The sequence below is a fragment of the Acomys minous genome (genome assembly GCF_964271855.1).
Source record: "Acomys minous genome assembly, chromosome: 2".
NCBI classification, from domain to species: domain Eukaryota; kingdom Metazoa; phylum Chordata; class Mammalia; order Rodentia; family Muridae; genus Acomys; species Acomys minous.
In genome coordinates, this window is record NC_140484.1 from 68,341,805 (window position 1) to 68,355,512 (window position 13,708).

General features: G+C 47.8%; 1 protein-coding gene across 15 annotated transcripts in view; it reads right to left on the reverse strand.

Moving 5' to 3' along the window:
* TACC2 (transforming acidic coiled-coil containing protein 2) overlaps positions 1-13,708 on the reverse strand; it is a 217,279-nt gene that overhangs the window by 160,791 nt on the left and 42,780 nt on the right. For all 15 annotated transcript variants that reach the window (XM_084772662.1, XM_084772666.1, XM_084772668.1 and 12 more), the window contains one exon: positions 8,482-8,582. In XM_084772662.1, coding sequence (XP_084628788.1) covers positions 8,482-8,582 — 101 coding nt within the window. The remainder of the gene's footprint in view (positions 1-8,481; positions 8,583-13,708) is intronic.

Consider the following 13,708-nt stretch of genomic DNA (forward strand, 5'->3'; position numbering starts at 1 on the left):
GTGGTGGCGCACGCCTTTAATGCCAGCACTTCAGAGGCAGAGGCAGGCGGGTCGCTGTGAGTTCCAGGCCAGCCTGGTCTACAAAGCGAGTCCAGGACAGCCAAGGCTACACAGAGAAACCCTGTCTCAAAAAACCAGGAAAAAGAAAAAAGAAAAGAAATGGCTGAGATGGAGTGGGAAAGATGGCTCCAGGGCTGAAAGCACCTCTATTAGCCTGGACCCCAGAGTTCAGTCCCCAGAACGTATAGAGTGTAAGGAGAGCACTAACTCCTAAAAGTCATAATATCACAATGAAGGGATCACGACATGGCAGGTGTGGCAAACCCATAGCACGTGCATCACAGTGAACCTTAGTGTAGATGCTGGACTATGGGGGATAATAAGGCTCCAGCGTTGGCTCAATGACGGGATCAAACATACTAGTTAACTGACGATATTCACAATAGCAGAAACCATTCAGAGGAGGATGAGCAAGGTGCCTGGGGACTTTTTATATTGTCGTCTTCTTCCTCCTCTTCCTCCTTCTCCTCTTCTGTTTTCAAAAGCCAGACATGGTGGCGCACGCCTTTAATTTTTTTTTTTTTAATTATGTGTGTATGTGGGGTTGGGAGTGCAGGGCCTGCAGATGCCAGAAGAGGACATCAGATCCCCTGCAGCTGGAGGAGTTACAGGAGTGAACAGAAGTCAGGTCCATAGCTCTCAACTTCTGAGCCATCTCTTCAGTTCCTATACTATCTTCTAAACTTTCCTGAACATCTAAAACCATTCTGAAAATAGCCCATTCTAAAATTAGCTTTAAAAGAATACATATATATGTATGTATGTATTGTGAAATATGTTTATATACACACACATATATATGGGGGGAAACCCTAGCTTTCTTTTTTTTATTTTTTTAAAATTTATTTATTTATTTATTTATTTTTAATATGCATTGATGCTTTGCCTGCATGTATCTGTGTGAGGGTGTCAGATCTTGGAGTTACAGACAGTTGTGAGCTGCCATGTGGGTGCTGGGAATTGAACCCGGGTCCTCTGGGAGAGCAGCCAGTGCCCTTAACCGCTTAGCCATCTCTCCAATTCCCAACCCTAGCTTTCTTACACTCAAGAAAAGAACTGGAAAGCAAACCCAGAAAGGCATGAGAAACCCTAACATTTTGACTATAGTTATCTAGATGGAAAAAAAGCAGGAGAGGTTTTTTTTTTCCCCTCTCCACTTTTCTCTATGTTCCCAGCTGTCCCAATAAATGGGTTATTGCCTTGTGACAAAAAAAAAAAAAAAAAGTATCCCCGTCCTCTTTTTAAAGTTTAAAACAGTCTGCTGCCCCCAGATGGGCAGACCCCAATGCTCCTTTAGCCCTGTCACTGCCAGCCAGCAGCTGGAGTGCAGGCTCCATGCTTCCCTTCCACTCCCCTTTGGAGTTCCTTCTGGCCAGGGGTAAACAGAAGTAGCATGACTGTTTCCCTTAGGCAGAAGCCAGTAGGGAGAGGGGGGCGCAGGGGGGGGGGGAGGGGGGGGTGGGGGGAGGCTGTTAAAGGCCCGTGGCAAGACAGTGCTGTGTGCTGCCAAGCGCCTGGGACCTGAAGAGCCAGCCCCCACAGCTGCTCATGGCTCACATGGAACCTTTTTAAGGTTTCTCTTTCTAAGGCCCGACTTTGTTTACGGGGCAATTAAGACACGAAGGATCGACTGGGCTTTCTGTTCTAATCCCAAGGACCACAACAAAAACGCTTTCAGGACCTTGTGAGAGCAAGTCTGTGGTTATGGGTCTGGCTTTGGGGTGGCATCGACCGTGAGGTGCTTCTAATTCCCACCGTGCCCCCTCATGCCTGTGTGAGCCTGGGTAACTTATCTAACCTCTCTGAGCCTTGCTTCCCCCCGCCCCCGGGGTCCCTTGGGCCTGTATGTAGACAGAACCGCTTTGCTCCAGGATTACGCTTGGCTCTGAACCCCATGTCTAGCATGCAGTAGCCATGTTTGCAGAGAGAAATAAGACACAACCTTTGCCTTTCAGCAAAGCCCATTAGGCTACCCTTCCCTACCCTGCTTTTACTCAAACATGAAGGATCTTTGCTCTGAGCAGGGGGCTGTCTTATGAAAAGCAGCCAGGAAAGGGATTGTTTAACCACTGCCCTTGTGACTCTGTGCTGCTCAGAGGAAGCACCTGGGTGCTGCCTCAGGACTGGCAGGGCATGGGTGTTGCTGCGTTTACCCAACACACAGGTAAATCTTATAATCAGGGAGACTACTGCTCCCCGGACCTAAGTCCCATTTACTGTGTGGCCCAGCCCTGCTCCGTCCCTCTGCTCACTATACAATATGGTTTAAAGCCACTGAAATCAGAACTCTGGGACGAGCTGGCCTATCTGAGAACAGCTATATAAATCATAGACACCACAGCAAGGACCTCACAGGATTTGGGACCATAGTCATCCCATTAAATTGAAACTCTTCCCCTCTGCCAGGAGCCTGCTTTAAAAAAAAAAAAGCCAGATCAGGAGCCTTCCTGCTGGCCTAGACCTTCCCATGTGGACCAGGCTGGCTTCAAGAGCCTCTGCTGCTGGCATTAAAGGCATGTGCCATCACACCCAGCACTATTCTTTCTTACAGAGATTTCAAGTGAGAATGTTAGCAGTCATGCTTGAGGCCCAAGCGCAGGTGACCTTTGCGAGGCACCATACTCTTGCCAGCTGTAAACAGTAATTTGCTGAGATTATGAGCCTTGTTTATAGTCAAAACAAATGCCTTGCCTTCTTGTGACCTTCTTATACTAAGGAGTCCTTTGACCTATTTTTTTCTTAAGTCACCCTATAATCCTACCCAATGAAATCTGAGAAACTATCCTATGATCTCATTCTCATTAGATGAAAACAAAAACAAACAAACAAAACTGTTCCAAACACTGTGAATAAAGTTAGCAAGATGGTGCCCCAGATAAAGGCACTTGCCACCAAGCCCTGTAACCTGAGTTGGATCCCAAAAAAACCACACGGTCAGAGAGAGCCAGCTCCCACAAATTGTTCTCTGACCCTCCCAAGTGTACCATGGCACGTGTACACCCCGGTGGATAAGTGTAATCATAAGAGAAGCTCTGTTAACAGTGACTTCAGAAACTACCACCATCTTCTGATATAGCTAGTGCTAAGACGGTCACATGTGTACCTGCCCTCCTGAGAGACGGTCACATGTGTACCTGCCCTCCTGAGAGACGGTCACATGTGTACCTGCCCTCCTGAGAGACGGTCACATGTGTATCTGCCCTCCTGAGAGACGGTCACATGTGTACCTGCCCTCCTGAGAGACGGTCACATGTGTACCTGCCCTCCTGAGAGACGTCACATGTGTACCTGCCCTCCTGAGAGACGGACACATGTGTACCTGCCCTCCTGAGAGACGGCCACATGTGTACCTGCCCTCCTGAGAGACGGCCACATGTGTACCTGCCCTCCTGAGAGACGGACACATGTGTACCTGCCCTCCTGAGAGACGGACACATGTGTACCTGCCCTCCTGAGAGACGGACACATGTGTACCTGCCCTCCTGAGAGACGGACACATGTGTACCTGCCCTCCTGAGAGACGGTCACAATCTCTGTTTTGAGTGTGCACTGTCTCTCTCATGAGCATCTTTCTTCTCCAACACACATGCTTAAATCTAGCTTCTTTAATCTTTAAAATGACTTGTTTTTATTTATGCTTATGTGTATATGCATGCGACTTGTGTATATGCATGTGAATGCGTGGGTATGCATGTGAATGCGTGTATATGCATGTAACTGTGTGTATATGCATGTGACTGCATATGTATGCATGTGACTGTGTGTGTATGCATGTGACTGTGTGTATATGCATGTGACTGCATATGTATGCATGTGAATGTGTGTATATGCATGTAACTGTGTGTATATGCATGTGATTGCATATGTATGCATGTGACTATGTGTATATGCATGTGACTATGTATATGCTTGTGACTGCTTACATATGGGTATGACTGCATATATATGTATGTGACTGCGTGTGTCAGCAGAAGACAGACCAGAGTGCTGGATACCTTGGGTCTGGAATTACAGGCAGTTGTGAGCCACCTGATATGGATGCTGGGACCTGAACTCTGTTCCTCTGCAAGGAACTCTTTTTTATTGTTTTGTTTTGTTTTTCAAGACAGGGTTTCTCTGTGTAGCCTTGACTGTCCTGGACTCACTTTGTAAACCAGGCTGGCCTCGAACTCACAGCAATCCGCCTGCCTCTGCCTCCAGAGTGCTGGCATTAAAGGCATGCACCACCACCACCCGGCCTGCAAGGAACTCTTAACTGCTGAGCCATCTCTCCAGTTCACTTGAATCTATTTTTAAATCTTTTCTTATTACACTCTAACACTGCTTCATAGTGAATCCTGAACTTTTCTGTGGCAGATTTAAAAACTCCCAGCTTCACACGATTGGAGGTTTCTCCAAAGAAGCCCCTTGGGGGCTTCTGCCCTGCTTCTTCCAGCAGCCTCAGACCTCTGCTAGTTTGTGAAGGGTACATAGCAGATCAGCTGCATTCTGTGGGTCTACCATTCCTGCTTTGTTGATACTTAAGGATTTGAGAAAGGCCCTAGGATGTGACGGGTCTGGAATCAATCCAGATGCAGACATCCAAACCAGCTGTGTCAGGTAGACATGGGGAGCAGGCAGGGGAGTTACATTAAGCTAGCTTCCCTCTGGGAGGGCAGAACTGACCCCCCCCCCCCCCCCCCACTTAGGAACCCAAGTCCAGCCAGGAATGGACACTTACCGAGTTTGGATTAAGGAGGGTCAAGTTATAACAGTGACACCATGTGGCAATCAGGAAGCAAGGCAGTTGGACAAGCTCCTCTCTAGGTGAGGAACCTACCCCCTGGGAGACATACAAGCCCCTCTCTGCTACAATTCAAAGAGGGGGATGGTTAAGGCAAAACAGGGACTTTGTCTGTGATGCTCTAAGCCTGTGTCCTTCTTTGTGGTGTGGAGATAAGGCCTGCGTAGATACCTTTTGGTAAGATTAACTTGTGTCTTTTCCCCTGTATGTTCTCCCTCCATTTTTGCTGAGAATTGGCTATAGACACCGCCTCACCCATCAAAGGTCTCCACTACACAAATCTACAGTGTATTCTCCCAACTACTTTTAATCATATTACCTCCTTTTGAAATCTATCTGGTTGCTTTTGGAAACAATGTCTAACTGAAGAGTCCAGGTTGGCTGGAGCACTCTGCTGTGGCCCACACCGGCCTCTAACTCATAGTGATCCCCTGCCTCCACCCCAAGTGCTAGGCTCCTAGGCATCCGCTCTGCTATGCCTGGCTACACTGCTTATGTCTAAGACAATGAAAACAGATGTCGCACTGGATTGTTTAGGAATACATTTTAAGCTTGTATATGTTCATTACAAATGCATTTTCCAGCTGGGCTTGGTGGCACAGGCCTTTAATCCCAGCACTTTGGGAGGCAGAGGCAGGTGGATCTCTGTGAGTCCAAGGCCACCCTGATCTACAAAGTGAGTCCAGGACAGCCAGCACTACAGGGGGAAACCTTGTCTCAAAACAAAACAAAACAACAACAACAACAACAAAACCCCAAACAAACAAAAACCCTAACACATGCATTTCCCCTGTCCACAGGGGGTTGAATTCACAGCTGCAGAGCTCAGAAGAATAAGAATACGCACTGCAACTGTTTTCCTCCCACACCTCAGCTACTGCAGCTATTGCTAGTTTCTGTAGAAGGCTGTATTCTTTTCAGAGTAGATGCCATTTGTCCCATTGGGCCACCGGAGAAGGCAAACGAGTTTGAAGATGAGAGAGAGGAAAAAAAAAAGTCCTGGATGGGATGGGGGGGTCGGGGTGTAAGGATCCCTCCTCTGGCTTCCTGACCGGCTTCTCAGGCTCAGATGTGGATAAGTGCTGGGGAAGCAGCCCCCCAGGAAATGGTTAGGCGATAAAGGTTACAGGAAGGCAGCCCAGCCATGTGGCGGCTGCACCAATGGATCTCTTAGTGGAGGTCTAGGGTGGGGAGGTCAGATGACAGCCTTAGTACACCAGGCTTTAGAAAAGGGGCATCAGGTGAAGTGTGGTAGAGCATGCCTTTAATCTCATGGTGGTAGGAAGCAGAGGCAGAGGCAGGTAGATTTCCGTGAGTTCAAGGCTAGCCTGGTCTGTGACAACCAGGTCTATGTAGAAAGACCTTATCTCAAATTTAAAAAGAAAGAAACAAAAAAACAAAGAAGAAAGAAAGAGGAGAAAGAAAGGAAGAAAGAAAGAAAGAAAGAAAGAAAGAAAGAAAGAAAGAAAGAAAAGGAGTGACCTGAGGACAGAAGCTGTGGGAATTCCTACCAACTTGGCAGAATTAAGGATTCAGATCAGAGCTGAAATGGTTCAAAGAAAGCCAAAATTTTATTTTGTATCCATAGCTCGTTTGTCATGGCATCTGGCACCCATATGCAAGTGAGTATTAAACGCTATCGTTACCCTTCTGAGGGATGCGAAGGCTCACACGCGAGCCTTGCCCATCTTGCCTCCTACAAACATTCTACTGCGTGATGGATGCGTAAGTGCCTGGAGAGCAGGGGCAGGGTAGCTTTGAAGGGAGTTCTGCCTCTGCCCCGGGACAGGCATTCATTTACTGAGGATTGCCCCATTCTCAGTTGGGAGCAGGATTTTGCTTGTTCCTAGACACCAACTCTTTCATGCCCACTTCACATGACCAGAGAGACGGTTCTTCAAGAGAAAAACAATAATTGACTAATGCTGAGGAACAAGGGACAAAAGACCTTTGAGCTATTGCTACTCATCAATCCATCTGTGACACAAGCTGGTGGCAAGTCCTCCAGTCTCCTAAGAGATGCCAAGACTCCCTTGAGGATGAGGAGGGGAAGTGCTTGGAACTTTGAGTCGCAGCCAGCAGTGGGTTCCCTCATGTGGGATTCCATTAAAAAAAAAAATCTATTAGTCCCATGTCATTGGAGCCAGCCTAGAAGTCTAGTTAGATCCAAATACTAAAAGCTTTGTCTTATTACGTGGATAGAAGATTTGTGAACAGGGATCAGCTGATAGGGATCTGGGGAAACAAGGAGGTTCTTCCCATGCTGAGGTGACAAAGGTCATAGGTGCAATCCAAAGTAGCACTCCTGTGCCTGGCCTGGGGGGCATGCCTTTAGTTCCACTTCTCTAGAAGCACGCTCATGAATTTTTTTTTTAGATCAAGGCCAGCCTGGGCTACTATATAAAGTTCCAGGCCAGCCAAGGCTACATAGTGAGACCCTGTCCAAAAAAAACAAAAAAACAAAAAAACAACAAAAACCCAAAACCTCTTGTGACCCAGCTATACCCCATCTTGTCCATGTCAAGAAGATGCAAGAGTTTCCTCTGGAGCCGGGTGGTGGTGGTGGTAGTGGTGGCGCACGCCTTTAATCCAGCACTTGGGGGAAGCAGAGGCAAGCGGATCTCTGTGAGTTCGAGGCCAGCCTTGTCTACCAAGTGATTCCAGGACAGCCAGGGCTACACAGAGAAACTTTGTATGTGTTGGGGGTACAGGTGGGGGCGCTCTGGACACTAGCCACCCAGAAAACACTCACTCTTGCCACATGGCAATTCCCACCACTAGGGGCCGCTCTTACACATCCAAAGCAAAACCGTGGCACTTGTTAAATGTAGCCTTGGAAGTGCTATGACCTGCTGTGACCCAGTTTCACTGCCCATGACGGGGGCTGATCACTCAACTTTGCAGTTTTGGTCCAAGAAGCTCCTGTTTGTTCCTTCAAGGCCTGTAATTACAGACTCCTGGGAGCTACTCCAGAGGGTAAAGCTGGCCAGATCGAAGGCCTATTCATAACTTGAACCCACAAGTGGTCCCTAATTGGCTCCACCATGCTTGGCCTGTGTCTCTAATGGGGACCACATATTCACCTCTACTAGCTTGTGAGTACCTAGGCTCATGGGCACAGAGCACTGGTGAGAGCGAGGTTTAGTGGGGAGCCATGAAAAGCAGGCCTGGTCATGGGTCATGGCTGAGTTGGCTTCCGGACTCCAGCCACCAGCCTCCCTGGGTGGCTTGAGGAAGAATCTCCCGGATCTTCTGTTTTGTGGCCTGCTGCCACACCCCTACTGCCTCCACCCTGGAATACAGACTACGAGAAACCACATATTAAGCCCCTTGGATGCCTCTCTCTTTCTCATGTTTAGTCCTGATCAGGAAGCTAAATTACTTGGGACAGTGCTGGAATGGAAGTGTATGATTACTAATTTCATCTTTGGGCGGAAAAACTATGAACTTTCCAGCCCCTGCAGGTCTAAGCCAAGCACAGAGAGTTCCGTGAAGCATGGATCTGAAGGCTCACCCCTTCGGACTTCTCACATGCCCACCTTTCCCAGCGAGAATGCATTAGAGCAAGTGCTGGAGCAAGCAGTGGGTGGGCCATGCTGCAGGCTGCACCTGCCAGTGCTCCCAACCTGGCTCCCTACCTGCCATCACCGGTTCCCAGTGAGTCCCCTTGATTCTTCTGTAGAGATTGGCTGTTCCCAGGCGGCTGCAGTGATCGTGGACTCTGAACTGATGAAGTCCTCTGAACCAGAAAAAAAAAAAAAAAAGATATTGGAAAGGAAGTGAGACATCTATAAAACCACAGCAATATTTTTCAATAGACCACTGACCAAAGCCAGGCACGATGTAGCGTACAGTCTACAGGAGCTCTCCTAAGGGGCAGGGAAGTGAGGGAGGGAGGCTTAGAGGATGCAGAGATGCAGAGGTGGCACAGTTTTCCTCCAACGCACAGTTCCAGTCCAAGCAGGACGACTGTGTCAGTATGAAACCGACAGTGGGGGCTGGAGAGATGGCTCAGCGGTTAAGAGCACTGGCTGCTCTCCTGGTAGATCCAGGTCAATTCCCAGCACCCACATGGCAGCTCACAATCATCTATAACTTCAGTGTCCTCGTCTGGCTTCTGTGGGCACTAGGTGTGCCCATGATGCCCATACATACACGTAGACATGGGGTGTGGGAGAAAGACAGACAGACAGATGACAAAACTGATAACACCTATCAAACTCAGGAGGGTTCTTGGAGAAAGGGGGTGTATGGTGTTAATTTAATTTTAACTACTTATCTTAAAAACAAAAACATACAAGCAAACAATCAAAAACAGTGCTAAGGGTTGAGCCCAGGACCCTGTATATGGTAGGCAAGTGCTCTGCCTCCAGGGCCACATCTACCTACCCAGCCACCATTGGTTTTTATAACCAAATTGCAAACATGCCAGGCTCCCAACTTTAAGTCACAGAACAACAAAAAAAAATGATATTTTATCTTTTCAAACACTCAATTTCAGCGATGCTTGCTGAGATCATGGTTCAGAAAGTAGGAAAGAGGAGAGGCCTGCAGTAAACCCCAAGCCCTTATTTACAAGGCGGCCTTTGTGTTTTGTCTCCCCAGTAATGACTTTGTACTCCCATTGCCCCCCACTAAACAGCACACCCTTTGGGAATGGTCTGCCTTTGTTTAAAGGCTCCATCTATGACCTCTGACCCTCAGCCGCACACACTGGAGTGGAAGCCGACCCAGGTGTGGCCAGGTCCCTCCACAGGACTCACTGAAGGAACAAAGATGGTGGTGGGAACCTTTTGATCTTAGTCCTGGTGGAGAGGGCACCCTGCAAACAAGGGAAAGAAGACCGAGCAGCACAAAGCGAGGGCGGCATCAGGGAGATGGTTTGAGTGTCCGGGTCTCATTTCCGCGATCCGTGGGTCCATTCTTACTGGCCCACTTACCTAGAGGTGATAGGACAGGGCCTTGAACTCAGTATTTTCCTTTCTGCTACAAATCAGTAGCGTTAGTAACTCTTTGTTACTTGCAACCAAAAGAGTTCTGTGCATCTATGACTTGGTCAACTTAGATGAAGCCAAGTTCTCTATGGTCAGGTGAATCTGAGCTCTCTTTCCGAAATCCACAGGGCGTGTTAACATCCCAAAGGCTCTGAAGGGTCCCACACAAAGTAACTTAGTGAATTTTACTTCCTTTGAGGCAGAGTCTTGTTATATAACTCAGGTGAGCCTGAAATATATGTTTCTTCCTGCCTCTAGTCCCCCAGTTCTAGGATTACAGGCGTGTACCACCATGGCTGGATTAATTTTGAATTTTAATTCAGATCACCCAAGGTTTCATGAGTACCCTGTGTTTGTGAGCCACCTGGCAATGCCTCAGAGAGAGGTTGCAGGCACACACTTTGGAAGGCTGTTGGCACGTGACCTCCTTCTTTTGGCCTCTCCTTATTCAATGTAGAAGATGACACAACTCCTCAGAATAAGGACGCCGTTGGTGTCTTCGCCCTTGTGGCTGGGAAGGTGGCGTTCCCCGGGGTCACAGGCAGCATGGTCTGAGAGCCAGCTATGGCTCTTCGGGGTGTGCTCACCATCACGAGGGAGTGATGGGAGTGGACACTGGAATCTGCACAGGAAGAAATCCTGGAGTCCCCGATCCTGGCTGCTGACCGTCTTTCTCATCTCAATGGCACTGTCGCATCACATGGCCCAGAGAGAGATGTTCCCTGTCCCTGTACGTCTCTGTGGCAACTGGAGACACAGAAATCCTCTCATGGGCCAACCAAGTCCCCAGCTCAAACCATGGGACCTGGCGGTAGCAGAGAGCATCTGATGGGTGTCTCTTCTCTGACTGTTTGGGAAAGAGTTGTTTTCACAGGCTTTTGATTCACCTAGACACATTTGTCTAAAGCCTGCCATGGGCTAGAAAGTGGTCTGGGAAACATCTGGTTCTCACCTTGTGCTGCTCACAGGTCAGGATGACGCACACACTAGTACCATGGTTGGAAGGTGTAAAAAGGGCAGGACACCTAAGAATGGCTCCCTCTGTAGGAATGTGACCTAGTCTCCAGGCCTCTCAAGAAAGGAACGCTCCTGTGTGCCTGTGCACCTGTGTGCCTGTGCACCTGTGCACTCGCTCTGTTGTCACCACCCCAGAACAACCTGCAGGCAGGGGCTTCTGGAAGTTAATTTTGGAGTTTCTGAAGGACAGACCATGAGTCTTCCATCCTTTCTGAACCAGGGGCTCTTCTTGAGATCTTCAATTTCCTGTTACATGGTCATCACCTTTGCCTGCTTCCCAGCCTGGTACATCTCTCCCAGGGGTTACCTGATTTATTCACTTGTGTCCACAGATAAACCATAAAGGATACTTCAATAGCCAAGAGCCTGCGTGGTCTGGTGTGAACCTGAACACTACAGCGAGACGTCTCCCTTCCCTTTAGCTGAACGACAGTAAGATGAGGAGAGGATGCCTGCCTGTAACCCTAGCCCTCGAGAGGCTGAGGCAGGAGGATGGTGAGCATGAAGCTACAGGGCAAGATCCTCTTTCAAAAGCAACCAACTATGGGTGAGAGGAGCATCATCAAGCACTCAGAAACGGAGGCACTGAGCCGACATCTCCTCACGAACTCTCCGCCAATCATCCCACTTACAGGAAGATGCCACCTACATCCTTGCTTTATTATTGCCAGGGCCTTTGGAGGGTCAATAACTAGGCCCACAGAGCAGGAGCCCGGGTACACCTGCTACCCTCTGATCCCAGAGTTAGGACAGGATATTTCCTTTCCTGGCCACCACAACAAGGAAGAGTGGGAGGAGGCAGAGAAAGCTTAAAGGAGACCTTATGGGAGGCCACTGCTGCAGTGCTGGGAGTTGACAGTCCCCTACCCTGCCTGCAGGGCTCAGCCTGCCAGTTGAGCATCTAAGGAGAACCTGTCCCTAGGACAGGAACAAGGCAGCACACCGTGGTTCATCTGCGTTTCCAAGTCTAAATCCTTCCGCGTCAGTGTGGCGTCTCTACCCTTGCACGTGTGGTAATCTATAACCACAGTCCAAAAATCTAGGTACAAAAGCAGTGACATTTTTATAATACAGTCTTGAATTTTTTAAAAGATTTATTTGAATTACTTTTAGTTGTGTAGGGGAGGGGGTCTGTATGTGTCTATGTGCACGTGTGTGTGAACGTATCTGATCTCCACTGAGGTATCTAATTTCCCCAGAGCTGGAGTTACAGACAGTTGTGAGCTGCCCAATGTAGTCTATGGGAACTAAACTCCGGCCCTCTGGAAGAACACTCTTTTTTCTTCCTTCCCCCCCCCAGACAGGGTTTCTCTGTGTACCAGAGCCTTGGCTGTCCTAGAACTCTCTTTGTAGACTGGCTGGCCTTGAACTCACAGAGATTCACCTGTCTCTGCCTCCTCAGTCAGTGCTAGAACTAAAGACACACACCACCATGACCAACTCTGAAACAGCACTTTTAACTGCTGAACCATTTATCTAGCCCCAGAATCTTGACTTTTTTTTTTTTTTTTTTTTTTTGGTTTTTTAAGACAGGGTAGCCTTAGCTGTCCTAGACTCACTTTGTAGACCAAACTGGCCTCGAACTCTGAGCGATCCACCTGCCTCTGCCTCCCAAAGTGCTGGGATTAAAGGTGTGAACCACCACACCCAGCCGAGTCTTGACTTTTTTTTTTTTTTTAAGTTTTATTTATTATGTATACAGTGCACATTAGATCACATTGTAGTTGGTGGTGAGCCACCATGTGGTTGCTGGGAATTGAACTCAGGACCTCTGGAAGAGTACTCAGTGCTCTTTTAACTGCTGAGCCATCTCTCCAGGTCCTGAGTCTTGACTTTTTAATATCACTACCTAGTTCCTGCTTGTCTGGGCAAGTGTGACACCTGAAGCCAGCTCCCTTCTCACTACTACAGTATGAGTGCCAAATACTGTGCAAAAACTGGTATTAAAAAAAAAAACCCTATCCCATGATTAATGTTTCTTTCAAGTAACTCTGGAAATATGTCAATTCATGTAGAGGCTCAAGCAGACACAGAAGGAAAAAGAGGCAGATGGCAGGTCTCTGTTCTAGCGAAAGGCAAACTGAACGGTCCACCTTGGAAGGAATCAAAGGGTCGGGCTTTCCTCTTCCATGAGCCCAGCTCTTTCCTGGCACAGCATTGTTCTCATAGCAGAAACCAGTCTGGTCGGAAGGGATAGGGCTCAATGCTGGGGCCCAGGCTGGCTTGGGTTTAACCCTCCTCTCTATCAAAATAACTGTAATTGGGGCTGGAGAGATGGCTCAGAGGTTAAGAGCACTCTGGCTGCTCCTCTAAAGGTCATGAGTTCAATTCCCAGCGACCAAATCGTGGCTCATCACCATCTATAATGAGATCTAATGGCCTCTTCTGGCCTGCAGCACACATGTGGGCAGAGTACTGTATAAATAGTAAATAAATAAATCATAAAAAAAACCCTAATAATGGTAGTAGTCATTGTCCTCGCTGTTATCATCATCAAATGAAAGCAGCAGAGCAATCCACGTAAATGGAATATTATGCTTTTCAAATCACCCCTGTGACTCTTGCAGAATCTCAATTTACTAAACAGACAGTAGAAAATGTTTTCTATTTTCTAGATAAAAAATAAGGGATTTGGGATTTTGTCCAGGTCTTCTCACTGGAAAGAAGTCTGTTGCTCTTTCTACAACAAAAATAGCAACTGCCACTTAGAAAACATCCTATTATGGCAGAAAATAGTAAACACATTATTAGACTCATCTTCTTAACTGTCTTATGTATTTAACTCATTTAATACTGGTAAATAAACGCACAGTTATACAGAGAGGTTAAGCCACTTACCAAAGATCATAAAGAT